This window comes from Numenius arquata, chromosome 12, assembly GCF_964106895.1.
Source record: "Numenius arquata chromosome 12, bNumArq3.hap1.1, whole genome shotgun sequence".
Lineage (NCBI taxonomy): Eukaryota > Metazoa > Chordata > Aves > Charadriiformes > Scolopacidae > Numenius > Numenius arquata.
Genome location: NC_133587.1, coordinates 44,930,073 through 44,946,406, shown reverse-complemented (window position 1 = coordinate 44,946,406; position 16,334 = coordinate 44,930,073). Strand labels below are relative to the sequence as shown.

The following is a 16,334-nucleotide window of genomic DNA, read 5'->3' as shown; positions in this document are numbered from 1 at the left end:
GGCAGGCAGGGGCAGGGGTGCAGGCAGGGGTGAAGGCAGGGGTGAAGGCAGGGGTAAGGGGGCAGGCAGGGGTAGGGGTGCAGGCAGGGGTAGGGGTGCAGGCAGGGGGGATAGGGGGACAGGCAGAGGGGCAGGCAGGGGTAGGGGGGCAGGCAGGGCCTCGAGGCCTGCTAGGCCTCACCGCAGCCCCCACAGGCCCGGCCCCTCACCGTGACCCCGCCACCAGGCCCCGGAGCCTCCCCTCGCCCTTCCCTTCCACCCTCCCCCGGGGAAACTCACGGGTGGACGATGTCCCGCCACGCGATGACGTCGTGGTGGCGATGACGTAAACCCGGCGGCGGCGGGAGGAAGAGGAGGAGGAGGAGGTGGCGGGAGGAGGCTCCGCCCACCGCTTGGCCGGAGCACTTCCGGGTCACGCGCGGGCGGGGCGGGCCGCAGCGCCCCCTGCAGGCACCATCGAGCCGCGCGGCGCGCTGCCAGAGCGCCCCCCGGCGCCACCATAGAGTGGCCCCCCCCTCCCCCTCGCGGTGGGCCAGAGTGTCCCCCCTCCCCACTCCCCGCCGCCATTTCCCCCCGCCGCCATTTCCCCGGTACCGGCCCTAACGGGGGGGGGGGGGGGGCGGCACAACGCACACACACGCACACAGGGACACGGCGAGGACACAGGGACACCGCGGGGGGGGGGGGGGGAATGGGGACACCGTGGCCCGTTGGACTTTGTTTTGGGGACTTTAGTCCTCCCGCCACCCGCCTCCCGCTCCCCGGGGGGGTGGAGGGAGGGGGAGGAGGAGGCCTGGCCGCCCCCGGGGGCGGAAAAAGAGGGCAGTTCCCAGGAAATCGGTTAATGACCGACGGCAGCCTCGATCCGTGAGGCTCGCCGGGGTCAGGAACCCCCCTCCCCCCCCACCGCCCCGGCTCGGCCGCAGGGATGAGGTTCCCGCTAGCCCTTTGCCTGGGCCTGGTGGCCATGGCCGCCGCCGGCCCCTCGCCGCTGCAGCGGCGGGTGGTGCGGGAGGTGCTGGAGGCCTTCCATGGCCGCAGCAGCGTCCAGGCCCTCTTCAGGGAGCGGGCGGTGGAGGGGGCTGTGGAGAGGGTGGGTGAGCGGCAGGCGGGGGGGAGGGCCCAGGGAAGGGGGGGAGGTGTTGGTGGTCGAGGGCCAGGGCTGGGCCGGGGGGGTCGGGGTGTCATGAGGGGGGTGCTGGTGGGGTGTCATGGAGGGGTGATGGTGGGTGCTGGGGTGTCACGGAGAAGGGACGGTGGGTGCCAGGGTGTCATGGTGGGGGAGGGGAGTGCCAGGGTGTCATGGAGGGGGGGTGAGTGCTGAGGTGTCCCAGAGGGAAGGGGATGGTGGGTGCTGGGGTGTCATGGAGAGGGGATGGTGGGTGTCAGGGTATCATGGAGGGGGGGGCTGGGGGCTAGGGTGTTGTGGAAGGGGGGGGAAGGCGGGTGCTGAGGTGTCCCAGAGGGAGGGGACGGTGGGGGCTGGGGTGTCACGGAGAAGATGTTGGTGGGTGTCAGGGTGTAACGGAGGGTCTGGGTGCTGGGGTGTCACAGAGGGAGGGTGTGGTGGATGACGGGGTGTCATGGAGCGGGTGGTGGGTGCTGGGGTGTCACGGAAGGAGAGGATCGGTGGTGGGGTGTCATGGAGGGAGGGGATGGTGAGTCCTGGGGTGTCCCAGAGGGGGGTCTGGGTGCTGGGGTGTGACGGAGGGGTGACAGCGGGTGCCGGGGTGTCACAGAGGAGGCAATGGTGGGTGTTGGGGTGTCACAGAGCGGGGAGGTGACCGGGTGTGGGGACAGACCCACTGGCACAGGCGGTGTGGGCAGACTGGTCATCGGGGACAGGCAGATGGGGGCTGGCAGAGCTCGGCTACTCATTAACTGCCACAGTGGCCATGGGGCCAGCGGCTGGTGGTGCCCGGCCATCCCGGTGTAGCCGTGGCCACCGACACCTGGGACATGCCCATCCCTCGGAAGGGACTGTGGGCTCCGGGGACCCTCCGCTTTGGGCCACTGGCCCATGTTGGGAGCCAGCCGTGGCTGACGGGCTGTCCCCCCCTTTTTTCCTTACCCCCCCAGGAAGACTCTTCGGGGACGTTTGTCCAACTGCGTCTCAACCTGGTGCAAACGAACTGCGGGAAACGAGCCCCGCGGCCACAAAACTGCCGGCCCCTGGAGAACCGGGTGAGTCAGGGGCTACCGGACACCATGTCCCCTTCCCTGGGGGGCCACAATCCCGTGGGGACCCCACACCTCTGCCTCCACCGGGGAGGTGACAATGGCTCCTGACCGTGTTGATGTGACAGGGATGTCCCCAGGCCTGGCAGGGCAGGGGGCTGGCCGGGACACTCCGGGGGTCCCTCGGGGGGACACTGGGTGGTGACAGGCTGTGCTTTGTCCCCAGAGGAAGCCCGTCTGCGTGGCTTGCTACAAGTTTGACCACAGCGATGTCCCCAAGGTGCTGGACAAGTACCACAACTGCGGCCCCAGCCATCACATGGCGGTGAAGGTGAGTTTGTCCCCCTGGGCCACCGGCACACGGGGTTTCCTGCTGGCCCGTGGTGCCGTGGTGGGTGCCAGCCCCCCACCGGGCCCCTCATGGTGATGTGGTGGGTCCCCACCAGCTGCCAACACCCTTGGGGTGACATGGTGGGTCCCTGTCAGTTGCGGGGACCCTTGTGGTGCCAGCCCCTGCCAGGACCCTCGTGGTGCCACGGTGGGTGCCAGACCCTGCTGTGCCCCTCATGGTGCCGTGGTGGGTCCCCACCGGCTGCCAGGACCCTCTTGGTGCTCTGGTGGGTGCCAAGACGCACCAGGACCCTCGTGGTGCCGTGATGGGTCCCCACCAGCTGCGAGAACCCTCGTGGTGCCGCGGTGGGTGCCAGATCCTGCTGTGCCCCTCGCGGTGCCATGGTGGGTCCCCACCAGCTGCTGGGATCCCCGTGGTGGGTGCCAGCCCCCCTGCTCTGCCCCCCAGGAGATCAAGCAGCGGGACGAGGCGGAGTGCAGGGCGGTGGAGGAGACCGGCAAGGGCACGGACGCGCTCTACCTCCCCGGCATGTACGCCTTCTCCAAGGGGCTGCCGGTCTAGGTGGCTGTGTCCCCACGTCCCCACAGGGTAAGTGCTGGGGTCAGTGGGGTTGGGGGGACACATGCAGCCCCTCAGGGTCCCCCCCAAATGCTGGGGACCATTCTTGGCTGGGAGAAACCCCCCCTGTCCAGGACATCTCTGGCCAGGTCTGCTGCCTCCGGGGTGCCCTGGCCCTGGGGACAGGGACAAAGTCATGGGGAGACACACACGTGTGCGTGCACACACGTGTGCTGGGGGGCGTTTCCCACAGCCACCCCCTCCCTGTGTCCCCTCTCCAGGCCACCACCAGCCCGAGGAGACGGACGCTGCCACGGGGGACCAGCCTGTCCCCCCCCCGCCCCCGCTTGCCACCCCCCAGCACCGTGTCACCAACGGAGGGTCCTGGACGTGTGTCCCCCCCTCAGCCTGCCCCCCAGCTCACCAGTAAACCCCAGCTCTGGCTCCCAGTGTTGCTGTTATTTCCACCGGGGATGGCGTGGGTGGGCTCAGCCCCACGTCCCTCTGGCTGTGGGGGCTCTATCCCAGCTCCCCCCCTCCTCCGCCACTGGCTGCGTCACCCCCCCTTGCCCCTTGTCCCCAGCCCAGGAGGGGACACGGGGACACGGCGGGTCTGGGCAGAGCAATGGGTAGAGGCGAGTCCCCGGGACAATGCAGTAGAGAGGGATTTTTGAGGACAACACACCTTTACTGCACAGCCCCACGATGTCCCCACGATGTCACCTGGCCCCACAGCAGCCCCCCCAGCCCCAGCCCCCCAGTCTTCCCCTCCGGGCTGGAGAGCTTGGGGATGGCTCCAAATTTCCTACGGGACAAGGGGGGCAGGGGAGGAAGACCCCCAGGGTGACGGCGTGTGTCTGGATTCCCTGGGGCTCCTCCTTCGGTGATGGGGTGGTGGTGGCATTCGGGGGGGGACACCTCATGGGAGTGGGGGGTCGGGAGGGGTCTCGGGGCTCAGAAGATGAAGGAGTTGGGGTCGGGGCGGCTGCTGAGCGCCCGCTCGGCCTGGGCGATGGTGTCATCGGCGCGCCGGCTCAGCTCCCGGCATTCCTGCAGCACCTCCCCGAACTGTTTGTAGGCTTCTTCCATGATGGAGCTGCGCCGGGGGGGCCGGGGTTCCCAAAAACCCGCTTCCACCCAGGGTTGAGCCACCCGGGGCTGTTGGGGGCCGGCGCCGCCGCCGCCGCGTCCCAGCGAGTTGTCGAGATCCCGGCAAAGCTGGTAAAACTCGCTGCCCCGACCCGATAAGCGCTCGCCGTCGATGGCTTTGAGGCCGGGCAACATGTCAGCCAACGCGGCCCGGTATGCCGGGGAGGTGAGACAGAGCGGGTTAGCCAAGCGGGCTAGCGGATCCCGTAGCCGTAGGCTCTCCAGCCGCCGTAACCCCGTCAAACACCGCAGTTGCTGCAGGCTGCTCACCCGGTTGCCGGCCACGTTGAGGCTCTGGAGGTTTTGGCAAGCGCTCAAAGGTTCGAGGCTAGCGACGCGGTTGCGGGCCAGGTTGAGGACGGCCAGGGATTTGAGGGAAGCCAGTGGCCCCAGTTGGGCGATGGAGTTGCCGGAAAGGTCCAGCCACTCCAGGTTGGCGCAGTCGCCCAAGCAGCCCAGGTGGCCGATGCCCCGGCCCGGTAGCCGCAGCAGCAGGATGGACTCCAGGGCGAACTCCCCCGTGGTGGCCTTCAGCAGCTGGGGGGTGATGCGCGCCCCTTCCTCTCCCTCTTCTTCCTCTTCCTCCTCTTCCTCCTCCTCCTCGCCCGTCTCCCCGCGCCCCTCCATCCTGGATTTTGGGGGGGGGACACGCAGATCTGCTCTGCTCCCGCAGCTGGGAAGGGGGGGGACCCCGGCGTGGGTCAGGCACAGCTCAGCCGTGGGGGGCCCTGGGGTGTGGGGCACATTCGTGGGGGGCCTTGGGGAGTGGAGACACCCTTGGGGCCCTGGGGTGTGGGGGGCATCTGTGGGGTGCTCTGCGGCGCAGGGATGTGAGTGGGGCACATCCATTGGGGGTCCTTGAGGTGGGGACACATGCGGGACTCACCTGTGGGGTGCCTGGGGGTGTGGGGCACATCCATGGGGGGCCTTGGGGTGTGGGGACACACATGGGGTACAGCTGTGGGGGGCCTTGGGGTGTGGGGACTGAGTGGGGCTCACCTGTGGGGGGCCCTGGGGTGTGGGGTACAGCCGTGGGGGGAGCCTGGGGTGCCCTGGGGTATGGGGACACATGTGGGGCACATCTGTGGGGGGCCTTAGGATGTGGGGTCACCCGTGGGGAGCCTTAGGGTGTGGGGCACAGCCATGGGGTGCCCTGGGGTGTGGGGCACATCTGTGGGGGGCCTTGGGGGTGGGGGGACACGCGTGGGGCACATCCATGGGGGACATGTGGGGTCCAGAGACTGTGGGGCACCCTGGGGTGGGGGGACACGCGTGGGGCTCACCCGTGGGGTGCCTTGGGGTGCGGGGACGTGTGGGGCACAGCCATGGGGTGCACGGGGGGGGGGCACCGGTGGGGCATCCTGGGGGTGCGGGGACACGCGCGGGGCCCGGGCCCGTGGGGAGCACCCCCCCCCCCCCCCCCGCTCCATCGCAGCCCCACATCTGCCTCCCCCCCCCCCCCCCCCCCCCCCCCCGCACTCACCGCACGGCGGCTCCCGGCGGCCCCCGCGGCCCCGCCCACCGTTGCCATGGAGACGGGGGGGGGGACACACGACACACAGCCCCGCCTCCGCCGCGGCCCCGCCCAACCGGTACCGGGAATGAGACCGGGATCGGGACCGGGAATGGGAGAGGACACCCTCCCGGGGGACAGCGGGACACGTGTGGGGTCACCGTGTCCTTCCCCACCCCCCCCCCCCGCCCCCCAGCACCGAGCATCGCCCTTCCCAGCGCCCCCCCCCCACTCCCCCCCCGCACTGGACCGTTAACGGCCACCCAGGGACACCTCCCACCAGACCAGGATGCTCCAAGCCCCCTCCAACCTGGCCTTGAACCCCTCCAGGGATGGGGCAGCCACAGCTTCTCTGGGCAACCTGGGCCAGGCTCTCACCAGCCTCAGGGTGGGTGGGAGGGATGGAGGGAGGGAGGGAGGGATGGAGACGGAGGGGTGGAGGGATGAAGGGATGCATGGAGATGGATGGAGGGAGGGAGGGATGGATGGATGGTTGGAGGGATAGAGATGGATGGAGGGATGGATGGAGGGAGGGATGGTTGGAGGGATAGAGATGGAGGGAGGGATGGATGGAAGGATAGAGATGGATGGAGGGATAGAGATGGATGGATGGAGGGATGGATGGATGGAGGGATAGAGATGGATGAGGGATTGATGGACGGATGGATGGAGGGATGGACAGACGGATGGATGGAAGGATAGAGATGGATGGAGGGACAGAGATGGATGAGGGATGGATGGACGGATGGATGGAGGGATGGATGGATGGAGGGATAGAGATGGATGAGGGATGGACGAAGGGATGGATGGAGATAGATGGAGGGATGGATGAAGGGATGGATGGATGGATGGATGGATGGATGGATGGAAGGAGGGATAGATGGAGGGATGGATGGATGAAAGGAGGGATAGATGAATGGACAGACAGATGGACAGATGGATGGATATAGATAGATGGAGGGTTGGATGGAAGGAGGGATAGATGGACAGATGGACAGACTAATGGAAGGAGGGATAGAGGTGGATAGAGATGGAGGGATGGAGAGATGGATGGAAGGAGAGATGGATATGGATGGATGATTGGGATGGATGGACAGACGGATAGAGATGGATGGAAGGAAGGATAGATGGACAGTCAGATGGACAGACGAATGGATGGATGGAGAGATGGACAGAGATGGACTGAGGGATGGACGGACAGATGAATGGATGGATTGATGGATGGAGATGGATGGATGGGTGGAGATGGATGGATGGATGGATGGACAGTCGGATGGACGGATCGATGGAGATGGATGGAGGGATGGATGGATGTATAGATGGATGGGGGGATGGATGGCAAGCTGAACTGATGGATGGGACACGGGATGGAGAGAGACACTGATGGACAAACGGACAGCAGGACAAATGGCTGGGTGGCCGGGCAGGAGACCAGTGGCACGGTGGTGTGCTCCAGGCCCCATGGCTCTCACCGGTGCTGTGCCACGCCGGGGGCCGGGCACTGGGCAGGGACCTCGAATCCCTGGTGTCCCCAAGGTGTCCCCATGCCATGGACATGCCTGCACCCCACTGTGACCAGCGTCCCCCAAGATGTCCCCATGGACATGCCCACAGTCCTGGTGGCACCATGGCTCTGCCACCCCGCCCCACCCTTCTCGCTCCGAGACGCCCTTTGGAAAGTCGACAAAAATGGGTTTATTGGCAGTTTTGGTTCGTTCCTACCCCAGCGGATCCCCCGGGGGGGGGGGGGGTCGGTGCCCCTCTGCCGACTGGCACCGCCTGGAGAGACCCCCCCTCTTCTGGGGACAGGATGGGGCTCCCCCCGTGCCCCCGATTCACCCCACCCCAGCACCTTGGCACGGGCCAGCCCTCGTTTGGGGGGTTTTAAGTCCATTTCAGGGTTTTCAGAGTTTCAGTTTTTCCATCGGCCGCCCCTGGCCGCTGCTCTCTGTGCCATGTGCCGGGTGGGACCCACAGCGACCCCTGAGGGAGGATGCCGGGGACACGAGCATCATCAGGAGCCACCGGGTCCCCCGGAACGTCTCAGGGGCAGAGGGCGGTGTGGGCCGGCCAGCTCTGATGGGGTACGGCGACGGTGGGGATGGTGGTGGAGGTGGTGGCAGGGATGGTGGGGATGGTGGTGGTGGGGATGGTGGCAGAGTTGATGGTGGCAGAGTTGACGGTGCCCAGGATAGTGGGAGAGTTGATGGTGGGGATGGTGGTGGTGGGGATGGTGGTGGAGATGGTGGCAGAGGTGATGGTGGTGGCAGGGATGGTGGGGATGGTGGCAGAGTTGATGGTGGAAGAGTTGATGGTGCCCAGGATAGTGGCAGAGTTGATGGTGGGGATGGTGGCAGGGATGGTGGCAGAGTGGATGGCGCTCAGGATGGTGGCAGGGATGGTGGCAGAGCTGATGGTGGCAGAGTTAAAGGTGGGGACGATGGCGGCAGAGTTGATGGTGCCGGGGATGGCGGCAGAGTTGATGGTGGTGGTGGGGATGGCGGCAGAGTTGATGGTGGGGATGGTGGTGCCCAGGATGGTGGCGGAGTTGACGGTGGCAACAGGGATGGTGGCAGAGTGGATGGCGCTCAGGATGGTGGCAGGGTTGACGGTGGGGATGGCGGCAGGGACGGCGGCGGCGTGGGTGCGCTCGTGGCGCAGCAGATGCGTTTTGCGGCTGAAGCTCTTGCCGCACTGGGTGCAGATGTAGGGCCGGTGGCCGGTGTGCACCGCCTGGTGCCGGGCCAGGTTGGTCTTGGAGCTGAAGCGCTTGCCGCACTGCCCGCAGCCGTGGGGCCGGGTGCCGGTGTGCACCGCCTGGTGCCGCTCCAGGTGGGATTTTCGGCTGAAGCCCCTGCCGCACTGCCCGCAGGCGAAGGGCCGGGCGCCGGCGTGGGCTTTGGCGTGGGCCAGCAGGTTGGGGCGGGAGCCGAAGCGGCGGCCGCACTGGGGGCAAGGGAAGGGCCGCTCGCCGGTGTGGACCCGCAGGTGCCGCAGGAGGTGCTGGTTGTGGGCGAAGGCGCGGGGGCAGTGGGGGCAGGCGAAGGGCCGCTCGCCCGTGTGGGTGCGCTGGTGGCTAGCCAGGTTGGGCTTGTGGCTGAAGGTCTTCTCGCAGTGGGGGCAGGCGTAGGGCTTCAGCCCCATGTGGCCCCGCAGGTGGGCCGTCAGGTGCCGCTTGTCGCTGAAGCCCCGTCCGCATTCGGCGCAGGCGAAGGGACGCCCTTCCCGGTGCAACCGCCGGTGAGACGCCAGGTTCTTCTTCCAGCTGAAGCTTTTCCCGCATTCCGGGCAAGGAAACGGCTTCTCCTCCGTCGGGACCACCCCGTCCCCCTCCTCCGGCGCCGGCTCGGCGTGGAGCTGCTGGTGACGGAGGAGATGCTGCTTGTGGGCGAAGCGGCGGCCGCAGCGGGCGCAGGGGAAGGGGCGCTCGCCGGTGTGGGTGCGCTGGTGCCGAACCAGGTGGGTTTTCTTCCGGAAGCAGCGCCCGCATTCCGGGCAGGGGAAGGGTCTTTCCCCCGTGTGGGTCTTCTGGTGGGAACGGAGGTGGATCTTCTGGCGGAACCGGCGGCCGCACTGGCCGCAGGGGAAGGGTCGCTCGCCCGTGTGGACCCGCAGGTGCCGGGTGAGATGAGCCTTCTTCCCGAAGCCCTTCCCGCACTGGGCGCAGGTGAAGGGGCGCGGGGGGGTCCCGCAGCCCCCGCAGGGGCCGCTTTCGCCCTCGCCCAGGCTGAGCCGTGCGTGGAAGCAGCTGTCGCAGCCGCCGCCGGCCGGGCTCTGGCCCAGCAGTGGCCAGGGCGGCATGGCGAAGGTGGCCAACTCGCCGTAGCCCAGCTCCTCCGGGCACGGCCGCTCCGCTTTGCAGTTGCCCCCGCAGCCCAGCGTGCCGGTGGCGGGGGGGAACACCCCGGATGGGGGCTGCCCCCCCAGCAGGGCTTCGGGGCCGGCCGGCCATTCTTCATACTCTTCCTCCACCTTCACCTTCCTCACCAGCCAGTCCTCTGCGGGGCACAGAGGGTGGGGGTGGTGGGGACCGTGCCCGCTCCCCCCGGCACCCCGCACAGCTCCGGCACTTGCCACCGGCCATGGGGACAGAGTGACCATCGCCGTGTGTCCCCGGGGGGGCTGTGGCATTGCCCTCACCTGAGCAGCCGTGGTCCAGCCCCCCCCGCTCCCCCGCGGCCCCCAGCTCCTCGCCCTCAGGCATCGCCTCCACCTTGGGGACCACCAACAGCCCTGGGGAGACAAAGGGCATAAAACCAGTGTCCCCCCCCCTCCCTGTCCCCAGGAGGGTCCCTCGCCCTGTGGGGACCCCAGGAGCTGGGGGGGGGGGACAGGCAGGACCACCCTGGCACCCACCTGAGCTGGCGCAGCTCGACGGCCCCGTCTCCTCCGCCTGCGGTACCGGCTCCGGCTTCACCATGGGGGGACCTGAGAGGGAGGGGACCGGGCTGAGCCCCCCCAGTGGTGCCCACCACTCAGGGGGAGTGGTCCCGCTCCCCCAGGCCCCCCCCGGAACCCCCCCAACGCATACCCAGGGTGCACAGGGCGTCCAGGCTCTCCCTCATGGTGCGGCTCTGGTGCTCGGGGGGGCTGGGGAGGAACGATGGGGGGGGTTGTGTGTCAACCGGGGAGACCCCCCTCCAGCCCCCCACTGGGAGGGAAAGCAGACAGATGGGGGGGGTCCCTGCCCTTCCCGTCCCTGCCCAAGGTCCCCCTGTGCCCCCATTACCCCCCACTGCCCCCCATCCCCACACCCAAGCCCTTCTTGTCCCCGCACTATTCCTCTGTCCTCCCCCCGACCCCCCTATCCCTCCGGTCCCTGCACTACCCTGCCCTTCCCGGTCCGCCCCCCCTCTCCCACCATCCTGTCCCGCCCCCCTCCCTCCCGGATCCGCCCCCCTCCCGGTTCTCCCCCACCCTTCCTGCCCCTCAAAGCCACTGCCCCCTATCCTTCCCCGGTCCCCTCCCCCCCATTCCTGACCCCCCCGGTCGTCCTCCCCCCCCACCCCTTTCCACCCTTCCTGCCCCCAATGCCACTGTCCTGCCTCCCGCCCCTTTCCCCCTCCCCGGTGCCCTCCCCCTTCCTGTCGTCCCCCCACCCCTCCCCCGGTCCTCCCCCACCCATCCCGCCCCTCCGGTCCCCCCCCCCCTTTCTGCACCCCCCGGTTCTTCCCCACCCTTCCCGCCCCCCAAAACCACTGTCCCCCCACCCCCCGAGCCCTGTCTCCCCCCTTCCTGCCCCCCCCAGCTCCCCCCGCCTCCTGCCCCCCAAAGCCACTGTCAACCCCCCCCCCGCCGCCTGTCCCTTCCCCCCTTCCTGCCCGCCTCTCCCGGTCCCCCCAATCCTTCCTGCCCCCCCAAAGCCACAACCCCCCCCTCGCCCCCTGTCCCCCACCACCGGTACTCCCTCCCGCGCTCCCGGTCCCCCCTTCCCGGACCCGGGGGTCGCGCCTGCCTCCCCCGCCGGTCCCGGTCCCGGTCCCCGTCCCCGCCGCGCCCGTCGCCGTGGCCTCGGGGCTGGGGGCGGCCCCTCCCGCCGCCCCTACCTGCTCCTCCGCCGCCGCCGCCGGTCCCCGCCTCCCCCGCGGTGGCCGCCGGTCCCCCCGCCCCCCGCCGGTCCCCCCGCCCGCTACCCCCTCCCTCGCACACCCCCCCCCCCACCACCCCCCCTCCTCCGCCACCGGGGCACCGGCAGCGCCACCGGAGCCGCTCCGTCCCGCGGGGCCCCGTTGTGCGGCACCGGGAACCGGGCACCGGGACTACATCTCCCGGCAGCCCGCCCCACCGCGCCGCGCCGCCCCCCGCCCTCCCCGCGGCCCGTACCCAGCCGGTGCCGGGCCGTGTGTGTTCCCCCCCCCCCCGTACCGAGCCGTGTCGCCCCCCTCCTCCCCGTACCCGGTCCTGCCGCCCCCCCCCCCCCCCCCCCCCCCGCCCCGCCGCTGGGGAGACGGGGACAAGGACACGGCGTGGGAACGGGGGCAGGGCAGGGGGACGTGGGGACACGGGACAGGAGGATACGGGGGGGGGGGGACAGGGCAGGGGACAGGGCACGGCGCGGGGGGGGACACACAGGGAGACAGGGAGATGGGAGCGCTAGGGGACATGGTGGGGGATGTGGGACAGGGTGATGGGGACACGAGGGGAGATGGGGGGACATGGGTCAGGGATGGGGCATGGGGACGTGGCGGGGGGCATGGGACAGGGGCGTGGGGACACGGCCGTGGGGATGGGGGTGGTGTGGGGACACGAGGGGACACAGGACAGGGAGGTGGGGACACGGGGGGACATGGCTGTGGGGATGGTGGCAGGAAGGGGGACACAAGGGGGACATGGGACAGGGAGGTGGGGACACAGGGGGACACGGCCACGGGGCAGTAGCAGGAAGGGGGACACAGGGGGGACACGGCTGTGGGGATAGAGGTGGTGTGGGGACACAGGGGGGACACGGGACAGGGATGTGGGGACACAGGGGGACACGGCCATGGGGCAGTGGCAGGAAGGGGGACACGGGGGAAACAGGAGAGGGATGGGGGGACACGGCTGTGGGGATGGGGGTGGTGTGGGGACACGAGGGGACACAGGACAGGGAGGTGGGGACACGGGGGGACATGGCTGTGGGGATAGAGGTGGTGTGGGGACACGGGGGGGACACGGGACAGGGATGTGGGGACACGGGGGGACACGGACGTGGGGCTGGCAGCAGATGGGGGCGATGCCCCGTGGGGTGGCCGTGGGGCACCAGGAGCTGGGAGCTGCTCGGGGTGTCCCTTTCCTGGGGGACTGTGACCCCCCCGGGCATTCCTGGGCGGGGGGATAAGCAGGACCAGGACATGGGGGTCACGACACATCCGTGTCACCTGGGGGGGGGCACATCCGGGCCCATATCCTCATCCATCAGTGCTGGGGGGCGGTGGGGGATATGGGGGGGTCGAGCCTTAATCCCTAATCCCAAAATATGCCGGATGCAGGATATGACCCTGCTGGGCAGAGCCGCTTGGGGGGAGTTGGGGGGGCTCCAAATCCACCCCCACTCCCCCCCCAGCACAGTCCTGAGGGCTTTGCCCTGGAGATGGGGCCATGGGGGGTTCCCACAGTGGATCCCCCCGCCCTGTGCAACCGCCAGCTGGGCCCAATCACCAGCCCCACAGATGACCACCGACGGCCGATCCCACCCCATAAAAACCACCGTGGGCTGGGAGGGGGCTAGGGAGTGGGGGGGGTCAGCAGGGATGGAGCCAGCCAGGATGGAGCGGGGGTAAGAGGGTCTGGGGATGTCCCCTGCCCGTGTCCCCATTGCTACCATCGTGATGCTGGGGGTGGCACATGCTGGGCGTCCCCGTGGCCGGGGGGTCCCCGAGGCACCGGAGGTGCCTCGGGGACCCCCCGGCCACGGGGACGCCCCCAGCACCATGGTCATAGGTAACACGGGTCTTCCTCTACCAAGGTGGCCAGTGTGGCACGGCATGGCCCTGCCACGGCGCTCCTGGGTGGCCAGTGGCATCCTGGCCGCTCTGCTTCTGTGGGTGGCCACGGTGGAAGCGGCCACGGGGTAAGTCCTCCGTGCCAGCGCCTGGGATGGAGGAAGGATAAGGGGGTGGCTTTTTTGGGGGGGGGGGTGGTGGTGGTGGTGTGTGTGTGTGTGTGATGGGACGGGGGGGTTTTGCCTCCCGCAGGCGGTGGTGCCAGCGGACGGTGCGGGTGACGGCGGAGGAGGAGGTGACGCCGCGGCAGGAGGACGCGGTGCCCTGCGCCAGCCTCTACCACTACAGCCTGGCCGGTTGGCGCCTCGACCGGCACCGCATGCGCCGGACCGACGAGGGCGGCGAGCCCCACCGCCCAGACCCCCAACCCGGCTCCCCCACCCGGCTCTGCTACATCTACCGGTAAGCGACGTTGGAGGTTTGTGTGTGTGTGTGTGGGAGATGGACACACACGCCATGAGGGGTGACACCGGGGATACGTTGGTTGATGCTGGGGGTCCCCGTGCCCCACAGACCCCCGGAGACACGGCCGGTGGTGTGGAACCGCACGGTGCGTGGCTGCTGCCCGGGCTGGAGCGGACCCCGCTGCACCGAAGGTAAGGATGGTCCCCACCGTGGCACGGTGACACCGCCGTCCCCGCCACCCGGTGCCCGCCGGCAGAGACGAGGCGGCGCATCCCTGTGCCGCAGGCGATGGCTCGCTGGGACGCTGCTACGGCACATGGCAGTGCCAGGAGGACGCCGGCAACCGAAACCTCTCGGCCATCAGCCTGGCCGAGTGCTGCCGGCACCCCTGGGGGCACAGCTGGAGGAACGGCTCCACCGCCTCCTGCCTCCCTTGCACCCGCTTGCCCCTCGACGGTGGGTCCGGGGGTCCTGAGGGAAGGGGGGAGGTCCCGGGAGGGGGGGTTTACCCAGCGGCGTCACCCTCTTTGCTGCAGGAGAGGTGTCCCCGCGGCCACTGCTTGCCACAGCCGCCCGGCACCGGGGTCCCTCGGCCGAGTGCCTCGCCTGGGCAGGATCCCGCTACCGCACCTTCGACGGGAAGCACTTCCACTTCTCCGGTCGGTGCGCCTACAGCCTGGCCACCGCCGCCGACGGCACATGGGACATCTCCATCGCCGCCGGCAACCCCCGGGTACCCACAGCCCCCACGGTGGGGAGGGGGTCATGGCAGGGAGGAGGGGGAGCCCGGCCGGGGTCTCTGCTCGCCCCGCGGACAGTGGCTCCAGGGGCAGGGGGGCCATCCGTCTGTCCCCACGGCACGTCACAGCCCATGGTGGGCCCCGGAGTGGTCACGGTGCCCCCACAGTGTCCCCATCCATGGCCGCCAGCAGCCGGTGGGGTCTCGGTGGCCCCTTGGTGGCCCTGGCACACGGGCAGCTGGCCCCCACCCTGGCTGATGCTGTGCCACCCCAGGTGCTGCACATGACCTTCGGTGTGGACACGGTGGTGGCCCGGGGCCGAAACGTCTCCGTGAACGGCGTGGTGGTGCCAGAGGGACAACCCTACCTGCACAATGGTGAGGGCGACGGGATGCTCCATCCCCTGATCCCCCTGATCCCGGGGTCCTGGGTCCCCATCCCCATCCCCATCCCACCCCATCCCCATCCCATCCACATCCCCATGCCCATGCCCATCCCCATCCCCATCCCCATCCCCCCCATCCCACCCCATCCCCATCCCATCCCCATCCCCATCCCCCCCATCCCACCCCATCCCCATCCCATCTCATCCCATCCCATCCCATCCCCATCCCCATCCCCCCCCATCCCATCCCATCCCCATCTCCATCCCACCTCCATGCCATGCCGTGCTGCCGGCAGGGATTGGCATCACCTGGCTGGGTGACTGGGTGGCCGTGGCCAGCGGGCTGGGCGTGCGGGTGGCCTCGGACAGGCACCAGGCGGTCACCGTGACGGTCGAGGCCGAGCTGTGGGGCGGCACGATGGGGCTCTGCGGCCCCTACAACGACGACCCTACCGGTAAGCGCCACCTCACCGGCGATGTCCTTGCCACCCCCGTGCTGGAGGAGCCGGGGGAGACACATTGCTGGGGCCACATGCCACGTCCCCCCCACCTGCCCGAGCCCTCCCTGTGCCCCCAGATGACTTCTCGCAGCCGGGGGGGGACGTGGCCCCCTTTGCTGCCAGCTTTGGCAACTCCTGGAAGATCCCAGGCGCCGACTCGGAGGTACCAGGGCAGAGCCGGGCACTGGGGAGGCTGGGGCTGCCGACCCCGCTGTCTGGCAGGGGTTTCCTGGGGGGGTCACCCTGACTCTGAGGGTGCCCCCCCCCCGGGCTCAGCCCCCCTGCAGGGACGCGGTGGAGCTCAGCCCCGGCTGCGCGGCGGGGGACGCGGCACTGCGGGCGGCCGAGGCCGTCTGCGGGAAGCTGTTGGCTGAGCCCTTCCGCGAGTGTCATGACGAGGTGAGTGGGGACCCGGTGGGGTACTGGGGGGTACCGGGGATTAACAGGGGGTGCCGGTCCCACCACCCTCACCCACTGTCTCTGCTCTGTCCCCTGCTGCCACTGATCCTGGGTCCCATCCCCATCCCATCCTCATCCCCATCCCATTCCATCCAGGTGGATCCCACTGGCTACTACACGGCATGCCTGGACCTGCTGTGCCGGGGGGGTGACACTGGACCCCCGCCGCCCCCCGCCGTCTGTGACACCTTCGCTGCCTACGCCCGGGACTGTGCCCGGCACCAGAACCACCTCGACTGGCGCCGGCCGGGATTCTGCGGTAGGGACGCCGGGGGGGGGACCCGGCACTGAACCCCCTCATTGCTGTTCCCTCCCCGCACTGAGCACCCCAAAGGGTCGTGCAGCCCTCAGCTGCTTGCACCCCAAAGGCTTGAGTGGGCACCCCTCAGTCCTGTGCACCCCAAAGGCTTCTCCATGCACCCCTCAGTTGTGTGCACCCCAAATTCTTGTACATGCACCCATGGGTCCTGTGCACCCCAAAGGCTTCTCCATGCACCCCTCAGTTGTGTGCACCCCAATTTCTTGTACATGCACCACTTGCTCATGTGAACCCCAAAGATTTCTGCTTGCACCCCTCAATTGCTTGCACCCTAAAGGCTCTTGTAGGGACCCAT

The 16,334-nt window shown here is 69.2% G+C and overlaps 4 protein-coding genes across 4 annotated transcripts in view; 2 read left to right on the top strand and 2 right to left on the bottom strand.

Annotated features, from left to right (window-relative positions):
* Positions 1-653: 653 nt before the first annotated feature.
* RARRES2 (retinoic acid receptor responder 2) lies at positions 654-3,536 on the top strand. The gene is made up of 5 exons (XM_074157319.1): positions 654-1,093; positions 2,080-2,184; positions 2,405-2,509; positions 2,978-3,118; positions 3,370-3,536. Exons 1-4 carry the CDS (start codon positions 929-931, stop codon positions 3,089-3,091), a joined length of 489 nt encoding a protein of 162 aa, XP_074013420.1. The 5' UTR covers positions 654-928; the 3' UTR covers positions 3,092-3,118; positions 3,370-3,536.
* A 506-nt stretch (positions 3,537-4,042) lies between these two features.
* On the bottom strand, positions 4,043-4,864 carry LRRC61 (leucine rich repeat containing 61). The gene has a single exon (XM_074157511.1). The coding sequence runs from the start codon at positions 4,862-4,864 to the stop codon at positions 4,043-4,045; it is 822 nt and encodes a 273-aa protein (XP_074013612.1).
* Positions 4,865-4,938: 74 nt separating this feature from the next.
* The window catches only part of LOC141471236 (uncharacterized), a 68,860-nt gene continuing 57,464 nt past the window's right edge, over positions 4,939-16,334 (bottom strand). The window contains exons 5-6 of the mRNA XM_074157660.1: positions 7,932-9,356; positions 4,939-4,965 (exon numbers count right to left, since the gene is read on the bottom strand). Coding sequence (XP_074013761.1) covers positions 4,939-4,965; positions 7,932-9,356 — 1,452 coding nt within the window. The remainder of the gene's footprint in view (positions 4,966-7,931; positions 9,357-16,334) is intronic.
* Positions 13,214-16,334, top strand: part of LOC141471133 (SCO-spondin-like) — a 39,136-nt gene continuing 36,015 nt past the window's right edge. Inside the window, 10 exon segments of the mRNA XM_074157546.1 lie at positions 13,214-13,299; positions 13,424-13,633; positions 13,745-13,827; positions 13,922-14,092; positions 14,173-14,369; positions 14,651-14,753; positions 15,058-15,216; positions 15,339-15,424; positions 15,538-15,660; positions 15,817-15,979. Coding sequence (XP_074013647.1) covers positions 13,214-13,299; positions 13,424-13,633; positions 13,745-13,827; positions 13,922-14,092; positions 14,173-14,369; positions 14,651-14,753; positions 15,058-15,216; positions 15,339-15,424; positions 15,538-15,660; positions 15,817-15,979 — 1,381 coding nt within the window.